At 37.2% G+C, this 19,190-nt stretch overlaps 1 protein-coding gene across 1 annotated transcript in view; it reads left to right on the forward strand.

The window, feature by feature from the left end:
• b3gat2 (beta-1,3-glucuronyltransferase 2 (glucuronosyltransferase S)) overlaps positions 1-19,190 on the forward strand; it is a 38,855-nt gene that overhangs the window by 9,648 nt on the left and 10,017 nt on the right. The window contains exon 2 of the mRNA XM_088013202.1: positions 10,779-10,923. Within this exon, the coding sequence (XP_087869328.1) occupies positions 10,779-10,923 (145 nt within the window). The remainder of the gene's footprint in view (positions 1-10,778; positions 10,924-19,190) is intronic.

Raw genomic sequence — 19,190 nt, forward strand, 5'->3', positions numbered from 1 at the left:
GGGTTTTCCGGCTGAAGGCAGAGCTGTTCAGCTGCAGGATTCTGTGCACTGGTGAACTCTTTCGTCAGAGCTTCTCTGAATAAATGAATTCCCCTGACTCTGAAAGCTTCATAAAAGTCACCATGACTTTTTTAGAGAGCAGCTACTGTGGCGAATGCTCTTTTGCTCAAGTTTTATTCTGGGACAACTTCCTTGGATAGAATCATGAAGGTGAAGGTGATTTCTTTGGTCACTGAAGTCAGATTAATCTTTTAAACCAAAACATTTAGCACATTTAGTTCCTGATGAAGGTCTAGGGGTTCAGATCAGAGAACAGCAGGATGGTGGAGGGTTGATATGGTGAGAAGTAAGAGAAAAGGGAGGATGGCGAAATGAGAAAAAGGTTTTTTTCAGAGCAATTATTGTAAAGGTGTGGAGAGAGAAGCGATGGGCTGTAATGTCAGGGAAGTGAAGCAGAAATGAGAAACTCCTGAGTGAGAGAAATGCTCCCCGTTCAGGGCAGGAGGGCAGATAACGGTGGGGGAATAGTGCTGGGGTTATAGAAAGGCCGGGGGCTTTTAGGGACAAGTGCAAATGCAAAAGTGCTGTTGCACACCTCAGCTCCGTGTTTCTTTTTAATGGCACTTTATAAAAGTATTCATATGCCAGAAACTTCTTCATATTTTTTCACATAGCCACAAACTTTTATGGGGTTTTCTTGGGATTGAATGGAAATGCAAGAAAAAACGTATGTAGTTTCACAATAATTTTTTGCAAAAGTGTTTCCATCCAGATGTGGAAAACTTGCAGCTGTTACAAAAATATTTTTGCAAGGCTCACTTTAAAAAAAAGTGGAATTCCAGATATCCGAGAACCATTTTTATTATTCCTTAAATAAAAATGATATAACACAATGAAGCACAAATGTTTTATTTTATTCCTCATAATCTTTTACGCTCTCTGACATTCTGCAGCTGCTTTTTTATTCATTTATATTCTTTATTAATTGAAGAAACCAAACTGTTGAGGCTTGCTTTGCTGTTTTTTTTTCTGTTCTCAGCATGATTTTTGGTTAATGCTGCAAACTCATAAAAACTTACATGAAAAGAATTACATCAAAGCACTGGAAATATATTTATAGAATAAATGACATGATTAGGATATGTTTGAGAGAAAAACAGATATTCACAGATTAAAAGGGTCTTTGGTTGACTGACTTGACATTTTAATGCCTTTTTAAAGTTTTTGCACAGTTTAAAATTAATTATTTTCAGTATAATCATGAGATCATGTTGAACACATTCAAATTTTCTACTAACGCTGACCTATTATGCTTCCGTGATCAGATTAAGCTAGGTCTCTGGGTTATGCGAAACATGTTCATCACATTTTTGTGCACAAAATCTTAAGGTTTTAGTCGGTCAGTTCTGCCTATTTTGATCTACTTTCAGAATGAGACCTCTTAGGGCCTCTGTCACTTTAAATCCAAATACGCTGCTGCTGGCCACTACCCCCAACTCAACGCTTACACTCCCACATGAAAATGGCTGCAAAAAGATATGCAATTATGCAATCGTAAATCTTTGAAAAGCATTAGTAGAATCTCCTGCACAACCAACAAGAATTCAGCAAATGGTTTCTGAATAGTAAGTGAATAACAAAACACTTGTCTCTTCCAGCAGCCATTGCACAGCACATCCAGCAGTAAAACCACCTGACCAAGCATGTTGGAGCTCAGCTTGGGTTGCTAGGTAACAGGGTACTGCCCATCAAATGTTTTCCAGACACCAAAATTAGAATAATTAGAAACATAAATTGAAGTATAAAGCTTAGAAAATGTGAATTTTACATAATAGGTCCTTAGTCCAGAATGGAACAACTACATCGCCTAATCATCTCAGAAAGCTGAGTGCAGACATTCAAAAAGGATGAGAATCACCATAGCAACCGGTGACTTGTCATGTTTTGTCACTGCTCATATATTGCTTTAAAATATTTGAACTGCGTTTTGTTTTAATAAACATATTAATTTTGACCCAGGAAATAAAAGCTGCGGACAAAAGTCGGACACTTTTTAGCTTTCATCGTCTTTCTTACTCAAGTCCAAATTAGTTCTGCAGTGAAAAGCTGCTACAGAAAGTTAAGTGGAGTAAAACCTGATATCTATTTAGCAGGCTTCTCCTCTTCTCTCTCCAATCGGTTCAGGCTGAACAGCCAGGTCCAACGTGGCAAACAACCTTTGACGTGAATAAAAAAAAAATAATTTCAGACTCAGCCGAGTGCATGACAGCCTCCAAGTCCTGACAAATTACGGCGCCGGTGGCTCAGTGAGTAACGCTACATATTTACAAGTAAACAAAAGAAAAGCTTGGGGTGAAAAATACGGAGCTGAGAGGTTTCGCATTTTTCATTTGACTCCCAGAGAGGACACTCTGTCTTGAAGCAACTCTCTTCTCTGGAAACAAATAGGTGAGAAGTGAACCGTGTACACACAAAGACACTCTTAATGATGAAGTTTATGAAATCCATTATGGATGTTCTCGTTTCCTCGGAGGAAGAGAGGAAGGGAGAGAGAGAGACGTCACTGAGTTGTTTTCTCTGTAGGACGAGTGTTTGGGGGGCCGAGGCCGAGTGTGATTTTAATCAAGTGTATTTTTATCTCTGAGATTTTAATATGCATGGCACAGGCAATCAGAGTCAGAGAGGGACGAAATGAGCAGGGGGAAAATGAATGAATCAAATTAGTGGGGCTGCGGGAGGACGGTGAAACTGATGCAATGGTGCATGATATGTGTGCAGGCTGGAGCTGTGAGGAGGTTATGTGAGAAACGAAATAAAAAGATTCACGCCGGGGTTATGGAGAAGAATATACAAGCTATACATCACCCATCTCAAAGCTCTGCAAAATGCCTGAGCTGCACTTGTCTATGCCAGAGGCGACGGAGGATTGTTTCAAAGTGGATGAAGTAATAAAGAAGAACTGCATTTGAATTCTTCATCTCAAATCAAATATTTGATCAATTTCTTCCCCAATTTGGCGCTCCAAGAAAGTAATAGAAGAAATACATTTTAGTTAAATTTTGTTAGCTTCCATAATGAAACAGTACATATTTGTTTTTTGCAGCTCTAGGCGTGTTTTATCTTGTATCAGCGGTGGAAATAAATAATGGAGCCCTGAGCTAGTCGTTGTCTGGAAACTGACTGATTTTAATCAAGTCTACCAAAACAAACAGTTTTCATCCAGAATTATGCCAGAAGCTTGTTGATGATTACAAAAATATTTAGTATGAATTTTTATATTTGACTCTTTATGAGTGGCGCATTAAATCCATTGCAATTTCAAACTTGTTCATATTATCTTAATTTTTTAAAGCAAGTCACCTTGAATTTTCTGACTGAATTGGAATGACTTGTAGAGTTTGCATAAAAATATATACAGCTTTGGAAGAAATTAAGCTACCACTGCACTGGAACCCATTAAAAACCTCCTGGTTAATCCACTAAATATTGATTTCTGAACTCTTCCCGTGTTAAAACATTAGTATTGTTTCTAAATTAATATGATCTTGTTTTCTTTGCATTACTTAAGGTCTGAAAGCTCTGCAACCATTTCTTATTTTCTGCAAATAAAATATTTGTTTGGGACTTTGGAGACATGTTGCCAGTAGTTCATAGAATAAAGAACAATAATCATTTTATTCAAACAGTAAAATTAGAGGAAAGGATCATTTTAAGTGGCCTCTTAACTTTTTCCAGAGCTGTAAACTGGTTGCAGCTTCTCGATTGAAAGAAAACAAATTGCAGTTCAAGTTTTTAAGTTGTAAAGGTTAAAATTGTAAAAAAAAAATTAAAAAAAAGAAGAAGCCTGATAATGTATTCTGTAGGTTTCAAGGCACAAACAAGGTTGTGTTAACATTGAGGCGTTTTGTTTCTATCTACATCGATTGGTCTGCTGATTTTATCTTCCTCCATCATAAAAGCATCAATCCCTTTTATTCCATCATAAAAATAGACGTTTGTTTAAAATGTGTTTTTTTCTAACCTTCCCCTGAAGATGAAGCAGTTCGCATTGATTTTCTGATTCCTCTCATTTTTTCAGGATTATTTTATCTGCACGCTCAAATGGTATATTAAAAACCCCCTGAGTTTTTCAGTAATCACTGTGCAGCTTTTTATTTAGCGATTCAGACTAGCTGGCATTTAAACCAGCTGGAAGTGGCCGTGCAGCACCAGAAAGCATGAGATAATAGCAGCAGTGGTTCATAAGGGAGACACTCAGCCTCTGCTGCACAACTGGACTGGAAATAAAATGAATGTGGACAACAGCCAGGAAGCAGAGAAGCCAAATTACTTGTTAGGATTTAGGCGTGGAAAGACCAACTGCACATCTGCAGTCGGAGCTGCCAGGTGAGGATAAAGCGTGGAAGCTATTAAAAAGCAAACTCCTGGAGGAAAAGAAATAATCATTTTGAATATGTGCCATTGTCAACACCAATTTTGCTGGGATTCCTCATGGGTGGTGTGTTTACAGCAGCATAAGTCTTTTATTTAACCAGGAAAGTCCCAGACAGGTACAGCATCTCATCTGCAAAGATATCCTGGGTAAGATGACAGCACACACATAAACAACATAAAACATCAACAGCAACAAAAAATGTAAATAAAAAGCAAAAATATAAAATATGCATCCGCTTTTGTTTTTGTTTTTTTTAATCTCACTCAATGAGTTGAGTTTGGTCAAATGTAGCTGATTGTAGAGCTGCTGTGCTCTGCAAAAACACAAAATCTTACCAAGTATTTTTGGTCTAGTTTCTAGTGCAAACTTAAAGTAAGACAAACTAACTTACAAGTTAACTTTTTATCAATATACAGAGGCTTGTTTTAAGTAAATAATTTCTTAATATTGATGAAAAAGTTCTAGTTCTGTTGGTAAATTACTCCACTGCGCCGTTACCTAGCAACCAAAGCCAAGCCCAACCCATCGCCTAGCAACCAAGTTCTAGTTCCATTGGCAGATTGTTCCACTTATAACAAGACATTTTTCCCATGTTATAGTGGAATATGTACGTTTTAATTAATATTAAGAAATTATTTACTTAAAACAAGCCTCTACATATTTCTGAAAATTTACTTGTAAGTTAGTTTGTCTTATTTGAAGTTTACTATGATATTTGCATTAGAAACTAGGCCAAAAATACTTGGTAAGATTTTGTGTTTTTGCAGTGTGAATGAGTCGAAGGTCATTTTCTTGACTCAAAAGAAAGATTAATGTAAATTCTGAAAATAAATTGAGGTTTTTTTTTATCAGCTGCTTGACATTAGACTTGATGAAGAGAGAATCATCAATCATAGATAAAAGATAAAAGGAGTTCAGGGTTAAATTAGAGAACGACAGACATCTTGCTTTAGATTTGACAACAGCTTTAGACAGTTTCAATTAAATATTTGTACAACAAAAACAGTTGCTGCGTTTCCATTACAAATATGCAGAAGACTTTGTCAATAGTGTCATAAAAACACAACTTCACAATAGTGGCGTTCTCATCAAATACGAAACAATTAAAATTACATGTGAAAAAGTTTTTTGACACGATAAATCATTAAAAAACATGGTGTGTCATCATCCTCCAACTACTTCCTGTTGTCGTCGTGTTTGTGGTTTGCTCCAGTGACAAGTCATGTGACTTTTGTGATGAGGAAGAAAATGTTTCCATTGCAGTATTGCGAAATAAACCAAAATGTCAAAAGAAAACATGGAAACTCAATTACAAGCACAACATAATTCCTACTGCAATAAGGATTTATGTCAAAAGTAGCCACAGTTATGCTGAACCTGACCTGGTGTATTATTCGTCTCTATCTGTTTTCCCGTTTTTATTTTTTACTCTCCAGAGCATTACATTTTGGCGGCATGCACTTTCTTTGTGTAGATAAAGCTCTCTGTAATGAGTTTGTGCTGCAAACTTTTCTGCTGCCACCCGTAATCTGCAGACTGCGGCGTGAGTTAATGCAGTCGCCACGAGCCAGATAATGCTCCATCTGTTGAAACCCTGTCACCCCACAGCTCTGCCTCGCTCCCAGCAAACACTGTGACATTGAATCGTTGTTAATAACAAAGCCAAAATGTGCTGGTTCACTGCTTCCTACACCAGGACGTTTACTCTCTCTGTATCAGCTATCAGAAAAAAAACCTTCCTAATCTGCTGCTGAAGCCTTTGGTAATACTTTTGAGTCGAACAATGCTGCAGCTGATGGTTGGCTAACATCCAATGCATACCTGTGAAGCTTGGATGTCTTCCAGTAGTAATGAATAATTGAGTAGCATAATGCAACAAGTGGTAAAAGGCCTCGCTGATGCTTTCTGACACCACCCACCTACTGTTTTTATTTATCTCATTTAATGCAACTGATGTTTGCCTGCAGGCGTTTATGTAAAACAGATGTATGGCCTATCTAACACGCCTCAGGTTTCACAAGAAGGTCACGTTTTTGTCCACAAAAGAGGGTTTCACTGCAAAAACACAACATCTTAGCGAGTATTTTTTCTATCTAGTTTCTAGTGAACATCTCAGTTCACTTGAAACTAGCTGACAGGTAACTTTTCAATGTGATATTTGCTTTTTATTTCCTAAAAATTGATCAAAAAGTACTCGATCCACTGACAGATTATTTCACTCATAACATGTGAAAAATGTTTTCTTATAAGTGAAAAAATCTGCCAGTGTCTCCACAACATAGAATATATTAAGGAATTATTTCCTTAAACAAGTTACTATATCTTGCTGAAAAGTTACTTGTAAGTTAGTTCTTATTTCAAGTATTCTAAGATACTTGCACTACAAACTAGACCTAAAGTATTTGGAAGGATTTTGTGTTTTTGCAGTGTTTCAAATTAGTAAAGGTTTTGACTAGGTCACTCTAAAACTTCAAGTTTGCAAATGTATGACTGGATGTTTTTCTTAGGAATTTCTGCTAAAGGGAAGAATTTATTAGTTGTAAGTTGTTTCTAAGCTACTAATGCAAATCAGCCTCTGACCATCAATCGTGATTAACTGATTATTCAAATAATTGTCAACTAATTTAATAATTGAATAATCGTTAACTTGAGTACAAAGGCTAAATAAAAACAACATCTTCAGAGCAGTAATTAAGCCAAAACTGAACAGATATATATATTATTTTGCAGTTTGGTTTGAGCCAAAGCTCTGCTGGTTTTCAAAGTGAGAGTTTGTTCTCTGCGTAAATCCAGTCAGAGATTCGGAACATGTTTGCATGCCCTCCGGCTTCTTTCCAACACTTTCTAATATTGTGTCAAACTGTGCTGGGCTGAGAAAAGACGGCATTCAAACCGGGGAATCATTAGCAGTCAAACTAGGCCTTAACTGCTAAGCCAAAATAACGATCGCACTCAAGGACTGAGCTTGGCACACATTCCTCTTTTCTTTCTCTCTGCCGCTTTCTCCCCTCTTCACTTTTGATTCCACAAGACAGAGAGGCTGACATCTTTGAAAAATGACCTAAAAGCGAAAGCGTAAGGCAGACAACAGGAAAAAGAGGAGCAAGGGGAAGGATTTTAGCACCACAAGTGGCTTCAGTATTAGCAGGGAGGAAAAGGCTTCAAAGCTGTCAGTGATGCCCAAGGGTCCAAACGGCAGAGAGCGGTCGGGATGCAGAGCAGGAAACGCGATGGAAGCAGGTCGGGCTCCAACGAAATGTTCCGTTTATCCACTTCCTCTCAGCATGTTGTATGTAAAGATAAAGTCACCTGTTGATGAATGTGTTACAGCTATCATCTCTGACAGTGTGATATAAATAACTGGTAATTTCCGGGTCTTTATCAGAGCCGTACGGCAGCAATGATTGGACCTTTTCTACCTGCTAGTTCCTGTCTGCAGCCAGTCAGAACCGCCGTTCTGACTGAGCTGAGAAAATAATAAATACAATGCAAATTATAGTGTTGATGTAAATTAACTGGATTAAATATGAACAACTATGCAGTTTCAATCAAAATTTTGCTAATAAATAGGGCTGAAACAATTAATCATGATTAATCGATTACTGAAATAATAATTAACTGGAGAATATAAACTCAAAGAATGCCATTTATTGAAAAAAACAACATATTCAGAGTAGCAAGTAAGCTAGTACTGTACAACAAATATAATATTTCCCATTTAAGACTAAAAAACTTATTTGCCTGTAAATCTCTTCTACCCAGAATTAATCAAATCTCAGAGTTTTAGCTTCACCTGATTCAGATTCTTGTATTTTACTCAAAAACCTTTTATTTTCTTATTTAAAAAGGAATTTAATTACTATTTACTTGCATTTTAATGTATTTCTAATGTATTAAAAAGACTAAAGTGGTTAAGAGCAAAATCTGTAGAATGTGGCATTTTTTTTAGTCCAATTAATCGAATAATCATCAGAATAACCGATAGATTAAAATAATCACCATGAAAATACTTCTGTAATCATTAAAACACAAAAAATTAAAAGTAATATTTACACCTCTGATGATTTGACCTAAACGTTTAAAATCCAGGCATGTTTAAACGTTTTATTTTTAAATATTAGATTCAAACTGCTCCTATTATTTTTAACGAAATCACTACCACATTAAAGTGGAGCCTGAAAAAAATAATAACATTAAGCTTGTTTGGATTTGTTAAGCCATAATTGATAAGCTGATAATAAAATATTAGGTTTCAGTGTGATGTTTTAGGAAGCGGAGTCTTTTGCAGCTTACCTGACTCACCTGAGTTCAGTTTTATTCCTGATGCTGTGGACTGAATAGCTACTTTGCTGGAGGCGTGCATCGTTTCATTAGCCTGTAAATTACAGACTGAGATCATTTCCCAGTAATGCTTTAACCTTTCATTGACCTGAATGGAGACATAATACTTACAGAGCTGTCATAAATCTAAATGCTACAAAAATGAGCATAGAGATGATTTACTAAGACATTTAATTACATCAAGGTTTAGATCCATTCAACCAACTTTATTACATATAAAAAGATTACAGATGCCTCAATAAGACATACTTACACTTGAACCAAGATTATTAAAGAATATTAACCCATAAAATGAAGAATTAAATGTATAATTAATCATTGAAAAAACTCACAAAAGGTACAAATGTTTTTTTTTTCTCTACAAACTGTTTTTAAAAAGTTTTGAATATTGCAAATACCCTAACTGATTAAAACTCCAGCACTAATTCTGGAGTTTAATCAGATTTTTAAAAACACAAAGGAAACGGTTTAAATAACTTTATCTGATTCAGGTTGGACTTCTGCTCCTGCAGTTACCAAATTATTATCTCAGCATAAAGAAGGTGGGTTGCCGGAAAATATGTTTTCAGGTGTCAATTTTGACAAAAATGTTAAATTTAAATGTTACATTTTTTTTTATCTCAAACTCAGATCTCAAATTGATGATTGATTCTGTCAGACTTGGCAGATTAAGAAGTTTTGAAAGGTTTTCTTATTTTTCTTACTGAATCCACCCAGCTTGGCTGTCAGAGAAGGAGGAATCAGGAGGGACTGATCAACCAATCAGAGGGAGAGTTAGGGTAACACAATATCTAGGTTGGGTGTTTCAACATTTTACCCGAAGAAAAGAGACTCTTGAGTTGTTTCTGTGCGTCACACATGTATTTTTCAGTAAATACCTATATTTATTTTCAGTGTTTCAGGCGTCAGACAGTTGTTTGGGAGGTCGACCAGATCAGTGCCGTAAATCCACGTGTTGTGCTTCATTTCTACTCAGTGATGCAGTGCTGCTGTCTCTTTGTCATGAGCGACAGGCTGCAGGCGGTTTGAGTGAGAGATGAGATGCGGTATCTAAACGACTGAACCTCGAGGCGGGCAGCTCGGACTGGAAAATGGAATAACACACACGCACACACAAACACACATGAAAGCATGGCTATTATTGTGGGGACTTTCCATCGACTTCCATTAATTTCCACAGCCTTATCCTTATCCTTATCCTTATCCTAACCAAAACTCAATTCACACCTTAGTCCTAAATCTAACCCCTGACCCAAAAACAGCGTTTCCCTTTGTGGGGACCAGGCTTCAGTCCCAGTGAGTAGTGAGTCCCCATAACGTCGTATGTATCAGGCAAATGGTCCCCATAAAGTATTAAAAACAAACGCACATACACAGACATGCACACACACACACGCACACGCACACACACACACACACACACACACACACACACACACACACACACACACATAACCTACTGATCCCACACAGTCCAGCCCATCACCCACCCACTAAATTTGTATCTCTCGCTCTCTCCTCGTCTCATTTTCCGTCGCGCTGCCGGTGGCTGTGTGCAAATTCACTTACTGTGCAAATGGAAAGCAGATCTGCACCGTACAGTTTCATTTGGTCTCATATTCCTGCTGCAGGAGAGTCTCTTCATGCTGCTCTCCAGCACGTTTCAGATTAGATTAGAGATTATTCATGCAAACTGATGCACAAACAATTCATTCCAGACTCACTCTCACTGTTGCATCTCACTATCAAGGCTTGTGTCGTCCGCTTTGGGTTGGATGCTGTGCAGAAACTTTAACTAGAAGCTGAGTTTGAATGTTCAGAACATCATATTTTTAATTAAATCAGTTTTAGCACGAACAAACATCTTCTTCCCAGAAGGAGGCGGATAGATTGAGATTTTTTTTGGTGCTATTTCTGAATAAATCATAAATGAGAAATGTCTTTACCTTTCAGGAAAACCAATTTTCAGGACTGATTGCTTCTCATTTTTCTCTCCTTACAGATGCGAAGCACTCGAGGTGTTTCTGTTTGGCCTGTGGGATTTGTGGGTGGCCGAACATATGAGCGCCCCCTGGTGTCCGGGGGCAAAGTGGTTGGTTGGTACACTGGCTGGAGGCCGGATAGACCCTTTGCTACTGACATGGCAGGTAAGAAGCAAAATGGAGAGATAATGAGACTGACTTTTTCTGCCTCATTGGAAGAAAAATGTCTTGTGTTTCAGGTAACAAGATGCTAAGAAGCGATTATATATTCAATATCTAACCTCAAATATTCAAAATAATTCAACACAGTTGTTGCTAAAGGCAAAGTAGCTCTCAGGGTGCATTCACACCAGCCTTGTTTGGTTCGTTTTCGTCAAATGCTGGTTTGTTTGGCGATGTGTGAATTCGCAATCAAAGTCTGATGTAAATCAAAAAAGCAAACTCTTGCCACCTAAGAACCTGGATCTCGGTTTGGTTGAAGTGAAACTGGTGCAGTTTGAATGCAGATGTGAACACCAAGTGGACCAGAAACCGCTCCAAAAGCAGGAAGTGGACTACAGCGCAGGGTATTGTGGGTAACTACAACCAAAACAAACGCGAGAGTCCAGCGCTAGCAAGAGAAATGACTTGAAAGGCAAATATTTTGTCTTTCGTAATGATAAAATTCTCTTTTGTCATTACAAAAGACAAAAGATAAATCCTACAACCCCTAAAATTTGACGCCATTTTTGTTCACATTTTGGAAAAGAAAAACAGAACAAAAGTTTCATTTTTGGTTCCAAATCGAACCGGACTGTCAGCTGTGAAAACATCCTCGAACATGGTTCTGGGGAAATTTTGCTGCCATTCAGGTTTCCAGCAGCCAAACAACAGAATCTCAGTCAGTTTTGCCTTGATTCCTTTCTTTTCTGTAATAAATGTCCAGCTATGCTTCGTTTTATCATCCCATTGATGACCCAACTTCATTTGCCTCCCATTCAACTCTAAACACTGTGAACTCCAATGACTGCTGGAAAGGACAAATGTTCATTCTTGTTGGTTGTGCAGGAGCCTCTACTTATGCGTTTCAAAGATGCACAGCTGTACAATTTTGCATTTGTTTGTAGCCATTTTGACGCACCAAGTTGGGGAGTGTGGCCAGCAGCCACCTCTTTGGATTTAAAGCAACAGGAGGCCTTCAAGCAGCTCATAGGAAGAACTGAGGAGAGTAAACTCTCTCCACCAAATCTAAGAATGATTTGGTGCAAGCAATGTAACAAACATGTTTGGTAGACACATCCTAACCCCTTCAAGGAAGCAAAATAGGTCACAGTTGCTCTAGAGCAGGAAACTCTTGTTTCTACAGAGTTGATCATACTGATCATAGACACCTGAACATGTTGTAAAATGTGGGAGATAAATTAGAAACAAGCCAGTTTCTTCATTTTAACTTTCTAGTCCTTTACTGAAAATAAAACCATTCTTTCTTTTTCAAGTTCTCAGGACTCGTCGATTGAACAGCTGAAATCAGACTGAATATTTTTGATTTGTTTGCTGCCAGCTGGGGAAAAACAGATACTGAGTTGTGCTCTCTCCTTCCTAGCATGTCCACACGAATCACGCTGCTTTCTATTGAGCTGCTATTTTTTTTTCATGGATTAATTTGCCATAAAATGAGATCTGATCTTTCCAATTAAATGTTCCAACTGTTACTCCTCCACAGAGGAGCTGCTGCGCGTCTTTGCTTCATAGTTTATTCCTCTGATAAATCACTAGGCGGGATTCAAGAGCCTCGCTTAATAAAACGGTGCTGATAAGCGACAGAGTAAACAGTTTCAGGATAACTGATTGTGAAAAATCCATCACCTGATCATGTCTCTTGCTTCAGCGTTTAAAAATATCTCATCAAACACAGAAACGGTTAGAAAGTATTTGAGTTTTTGAATAATCTTAAATAAATTATGACATTACTAAACAATTTACAAGAATCAAATCTGAATTTGTAGATTAAAATATATTCAGGAAGGGCTGGTTCTAAAGTTCAGCAGATGCATTTGATCCACCAGCAAATTTTGTCATCAGGTTTGCACACATTTCAGCAATCATTTTGGTCCTTTTTTTGTTTTCTGCACTGCTGCTTTCCAAATCAAAGCTTCAGCTTGCTGCACAGACCTACAGGATTGAAACTCAGACATTTCTGAGATTCAAAAGTCCAAAATTTGCAAGAAAAACTCAAACTGGGAATTTTATGAGTGTCAGAAGTTGAAAACATTCCGCAATTGGAAATGTTTTGAGCTTTAAAATTCCAGCACTTTCAACCTTTGAAGCTCAGAATTTTCCAAGTTTCTTTTAGAATTTTTCTGGGATTTATCTCAACATTTCTGACATTTTGTCTTGCCAAATGTTGACTTTTGGAGCTCAGAAACTTCAGTGATTTTTTTCTAGAAAATTTCTGAGATTTTCTGAAAATATTAGATTGTTTTTGTGGAAAGTCACTCTTTTTTACAATAGCCCTAATATGCCGTCACATGTACCTGCCGTCCTTTGACAGATCTTTGATTTTGTTCTTAGCAGTGGAGAGACTAGAATAAGGAAAAATAAATCTGCTAAGATCAGAAGTATCTTTAATCGACTGATTGGTTGTGGTTTGTGTTTAAGACATCTGGTCTATCTCTCTGAGTTCTGAGAACAGACACTTTTTGTTGTTTCTTTTTACATAGATGTCTTTAAAATTGTTATTAAAAGTGCTTTGGACAGATTTAAGGATGTAATCATTCTTTTTTTAAATAGCATCAAACAAATAAAAAGTACATTTATGACTAAAAAAACTATACAATTTCGTTTATCTACTAATTAGTGAGATGAATTAAAATACAGTAGTTATTTTTCTTGCTTTCGACATAAAAATCTAATCAAACTCCAGAATAATGAATACCTGGACCAGACGTTGCACACAGTTTTTAAAAAACTTAACTTACAGTGCTGACGACCAAAGAAAAAGATGAAGCACATGGATCCATCAATCTGTTTGCACCTCCTTTGTAAAAATCCAATCAGCGTCTCTCCAGCCTGGGAGAAGGTAATTCATCACACTGACCAAATAACAGCGCAGCGTCCGTCGCCTCTCGTTATTTCTCCTCACTATGGGCTTTTTTGGGGGGAGCAGTGGATGGTTAGAAAACCTAGAGTTGAAAAGAAAGGAACATGACAGAGCAGCAGAGGTGGATTCAAGTGGCTTTGGCGTGTTTTTCTGTGTTTTCTTACCCAACTGCATGCTAGCACGCTAGCAGTTCTTATCCCTCCATTTTCTCTTAAATCGTCCCTAACATCACAATGTGCACCATAATTATGCCCCTTTATTTTGCACTGCTTTGTGTAATTACATAGTCAATTTGTTATGCAAGGATTTACTGCTGCGGATGCGTTAAGATGTTTGTCTTTCCCTTCATTTTTTTATTTTTATTTAAATTTTGCAAAGACGACGTCTGCGAAGAGCAAACAGCCCAAACTTTATTCACTCCTAAATTATTATTCATTGGATTTACAATGGGGTGTCTGCAGAGCCCTCAGCGAGTGCCAGTCCGTGTCTTAATAGCATTGTGTTATACAACGCTGCATTGTTAGCAGACCACTAAAGCCTCCCATCCACTGCTCTGTCTCATTTATCCAGACACAATGGAGCCTGCACAATTACGGTGTGGAGTACTATTCACCTCAGTCTGTGTGGGTTTCTCTGATTGTGCACACACACACACGCACACGGCAGAAGAGACGCTAATACACACCTGCAGTCGCTTGAATTGAGACAAGAGGAGGATGTATACATGAATATGCAGAAAGCATCCAGTTAAATAAGAGCTTGTTTTACAGCTGGAGACAAACGTGTGTGTGAAGACGGAGTAAAAACAAAGCGCAGGTTTTGTGCAGGAACATGCACAGCAGCACAGAGAGGCTTGTACCTTCGTTGAAGTGCTACTTGTGGCTTGGGAGTGCTTTCAGGGATGGGGACATGAAAGTGTTTAACCCTGAGTAACCCCAGTGTTTATATCCTGATGCTGCGATGGCGAGACGGCAGGAGCAGAGAGCAAACTGTTATCAGAGTGGGAGGAGAACTTAGCAGAAAAACAACATGCATGGGTCAAAACCTCACATCCTAATGTGTATATTTATGTTTTGTTGTCCACAGTTTGAGGCTTTTCGATTTTAGGGTGAGATAAAGCAAAACATGCATTGGTTTGGGATTTTGTTCATTTCCAGCTGCTTCTACTTTCAAGCTAACATCTTTTCTGTTGTTTCCTGAAGGTGTTTCATTTACAAAAAAACACATTGAACTTCTCAGAAAAGCAACAGTGTTGGGAGAAAATCCTTAACCTCGTTGTTCTGATACTTGTTAAATCCTGCAGAACATTCCAGGTTTTATTTGTGTGTCCTGAGTCACAGCTGTATGGCACTACATATCAGACAGAAAGCTTCACAGAGATTCAGGACAGCAAACATGTTGTTGTCGTTCGGTGGGACAGGATCTGCTGCCAGCAAGGTCAGTCCTGTCTGAATCAGGTCATTTTTGTTTAAAAAAAGCTCTAGTGGGGCGATGGGACGTCTCCATCCCTGTCCTCTGTCAGTGCTGTTGCTAAAAACCTTTAACTTCTCACCTGATTTTCTTACATCAGGAAACTTTTGGCCTAAATGAACTTTATTCAGCTTCACCAGGTGAATTTGAGTCAGATTGTGCAAATGTGATTGACAGATTCCTGCTGCATAAAACAGCAGGTTATCATTTATGTCCAAACAAATGATTAAATTCATCTTTTAGATGCACCTTGTTGTGTTAATGTTTGTTTTTCTAGAAATGGAAAGTATTTTACTAATTCCATACTCTTACTTGTATGGATGCTTTCTTTCTATTTTGCTCCATTTATTCTCAGTTGCTTTAGACAGTGCTACCTCTGTGTTTCACCATAATAATTTACCTTTCTATTTGCCTTGATAGCCAGTTAAGTAAAGCTTTTAATGTCAGCACAAAATTGCTGTATTTTTAGGAAAATGGGTAGCCTATTGTCAGAATCGGTCTCCAGCCAAGTCCGGTGTTGGGGTAAGATAGATAAATAGATAGATAAATATTGCAACCATTATATATATTAAGAAAGTTTATAGACTTTATTTCGAAAAGATGAGGAAATAAAAAGAAAAAAGAGGATTCTGTAAGCATTCTCTGATCCAAAAATAATTTGGCAATGCAAGTTTAAGCAAAAGCACAATTATTTTTATTTTTACCCATATTTATATATAGCCAGCTATTGCTAAAATAACAAAAGAGTTTATTATTACTACAATCACTGTTTTTCTTACAAATTATATTTCTATGTGACAAATATATAATTTACTTTTAAGTGTAGTAAAATAAAACCAGTAAAACCAACCATTTTTTAAACTAAATAGCATAGCTACTTTTTAAGCTAACTAGCTAGTTAGCCAGTTAGCTTAACATATAGCATATATTGGTAACATATATTGGTAAGAAACTAGGCATGCTAGCTATAAAACAACAACAACAAATTATTTCAAGTAATAAAAGTGACATCACAGCTTTCAAATAATACTAAAAGCATGGCTAATGAAGCAACTATTCACACTTAAATTACTTTATTTTTTGGAGTATAGATGCTTAGAAACAGACTGTTTGGTTGATATAAATACTTCAGGTAAATCAAACAGAAAATAAGGTCTATATTGCTGACAAGTATGAAAAAATAACTAAATGTTTACCTAATGAGAAAATCTTCAAACTGCACTCAAAAAAAGCAATAAAAGACTTTTTTTAAAGGGGACATGTTACACATTGATCAATTAAGTGATTGGAACATAATGGTACAGTAACAAAATGAGACTATTTTATTTTATATAATTCCAGCTCACATTGTGTTTAGAATGTGCTCTTTACTTTTTTAATTACTTTCTTTCTTCATTTATTAATGCTGATTGTATTGCAGTTTGTACATAATATGAACACTGAATGCTGCCAGTCAAGAACCACTTTCAGTTTTTAACAGCTGGTCACAGGGGGATCAGTGTGGTGAGTTTTCCTGAACTCTGGCTTTGTTTTTCTGCTTGATTTTGTTTTAGCTGGTGATATCTGCATGGTTTCCATGGAGATTTGATTTTGTGTTTTTCTTTTTTTTGCATCTCTGTTGTTGCTTGTCAGTCACACTGATGGTTGGCACATGACATTTTTCTCCAGGGATTTCCTGCTGCTATTGTTGCTGTTTCAAAAACAAAAATACCAAAAATGGATCCAGTTACGGTCCATTCCTCGGATTGTGTTGGAAGATTTTCCTGAACTGCAGGAATGGAATCGCTGTTGTGTTGAATGACACCATCACACAGGTTATGCTTGAAGAGCATCTTTAAAGGTGACCTATTATGCTTCATTGGACATGTTAGAATTGGTCTTTAGGCAAAACAAAACATGTCCATTACATTTTTAGCACAAACTCATTCTTAGATAATGAGATTTCAGTCTGCTCAGTTCTGCCTATAAGCTGTGTTAGGGCCTGTTGTCACTTTAAATCCAAATAAACTGCTGCTATTATACAATTATGCAATTATACAACTGTACATCTTTGAAAAACATAAGTAGAGCCTCCTGTACAACCAACAAGAATGCAGCAGGTGGTTTCTAGAAAACAAAACAAAACTTTTCCAGCTGCCATTGTACAGTGGCTAAACCAGCTAGCCAAATGTGCTGGAACTCAGCTTGGGTTGCTAGGTGATGGGCGGAACTCAGCTTTGGTTGCTAGGTAACGGGTAGTGCCTGCTAATTTGTGACGTTACATTCTGAAAGTTTTTGAAACGGCTCATTTTCCAGACAAAAACATATCAACTTGTTGCCAAAATATGCCTGGGTGGGTTATTTTAAGTGATTTTTCTGTTTTTAGAAGCAGTAGTGACACAAATGGAAGTACAAAAACCTGCAAAATACAAACGTCTCCTTTAAAATCAGCAGCTGAACATGTCACGCTGAATAGATTAACTTGTTTTTTGTATTAGCTTCTCAACTAAAAACTTATCAAAGCTCAATAACCGTAAGGAGGTAGAGAGGAGACAGAAATGAAGACTGTCTGCTGCTGTGCATGTAAATAAAGAGGATAACAGTGAGATTTCTGCTGCACTGAGGCCTTAGGCGTCGGGTTACACAGCAATCAAGTTGAGATCAACCAGCAAAGCCTGTGAGGATGTGCCAGGAAATATTATTACCCCGGCAATCACCTTGTGTGTTCACTCATCTTCAACATACATGTACTCTTTAAGATGAAGTGGTATTCATAATCACTCAGTGTTTTTACACAATGTATATTTTACTGGAATCTGACAAAGTAATGCATTATAGAGCATAAATGCGATAATTTATAAATCTGGAAAGCGTGGTAAGTTCATCTTTTCGTGAATTCACCATGTAAAATTTCTTCCTATTCTTTACTGTAATACAGCTAATAATCAGAATGGAGGGAGAATGTCTGATAACATCAATTTCTGAGCCCTGCAACATTATTTAAAACATCAATGAGCTTTGATCCAAACCTGTCTTTTGCAGCTCCTATCAGTGTTGCATTTATCTCCATCCATGACAAGCTTCTCTGTTCTTGTTGGGAAATGTTGGAATGACATGACATGACATGACAACAATAAAATAAATCAGGATGATGCGTCGTATGAGTTTTCTGCCACATCATGCAGCCTAAAAAGTTCATTTTTATTCTGACCAGAACATCGTCTACTCTTCTCCCTTATAGTTTGTTTTGTAGCATCAACTTGCTCCCACTAGTGTAAATTATTATAAGCAGTAAGATAAGTTTCACACACTGAGCAGATCAACAGAATAAATCAATTTGTGGACGTGCCAGAACTTTCTTCATCTGAACAGAAACAAACCGAAGTAAATATTTTTTCTACCAAAAGAGGAACAATTTAGATTCAACACAGCTTCAGTTATTATAGCTAGAAACTAATGATCAACCCTGAAATCCGGACACAGTGATGGACTCAGACGTGAACATTCAAAAACACATAAAGACAGTTTCAAAGTTGGCCTTTTATCACCTGAAGAACATTTATAGTCCCAACAAGATCTTAAAAAAATCTTTAAAAAATTAATGCGTTTATCTTTAGTCACATTGATTACTGCAACAGGCCTGCCTAAAAAAATCAGTCAGACAAATGCAGATGATCCAGAACTTTTCACTAAATCTATGAAAATATCACCCCAGTTCTAAAGTCCTTACATTGTCCTTAAACTTGCGTTGTTTTGTGGCAAACTGCAAAGAAAATCTCCACATTTTTGGAGCACCTAACCACTTGTTACCACCCAATTTCTGCATCTGAAATCTGGATCCCAGAAGGTTTGATACTGAATTTAAATTACAGACAAATGGACTCTGTAAAAGCAGCTGGTTTAT

The sequence above is a fragment of the Poecilia mexicana genome, unplaced genomic scaffold, assembly GCF_051168715.1.
Source record: "Poecilia mexicana isolate PSO_F unplaced genomic scaffold, ASM5116871v1 scaffold_15, whole genome shotgun sequence".
NCBI lineage: Eukaryota > Metazoa > Chordata > Actinopteri > Cyprinodontiformes > Poeciliidae > Poecilia > Poecilia mexicana.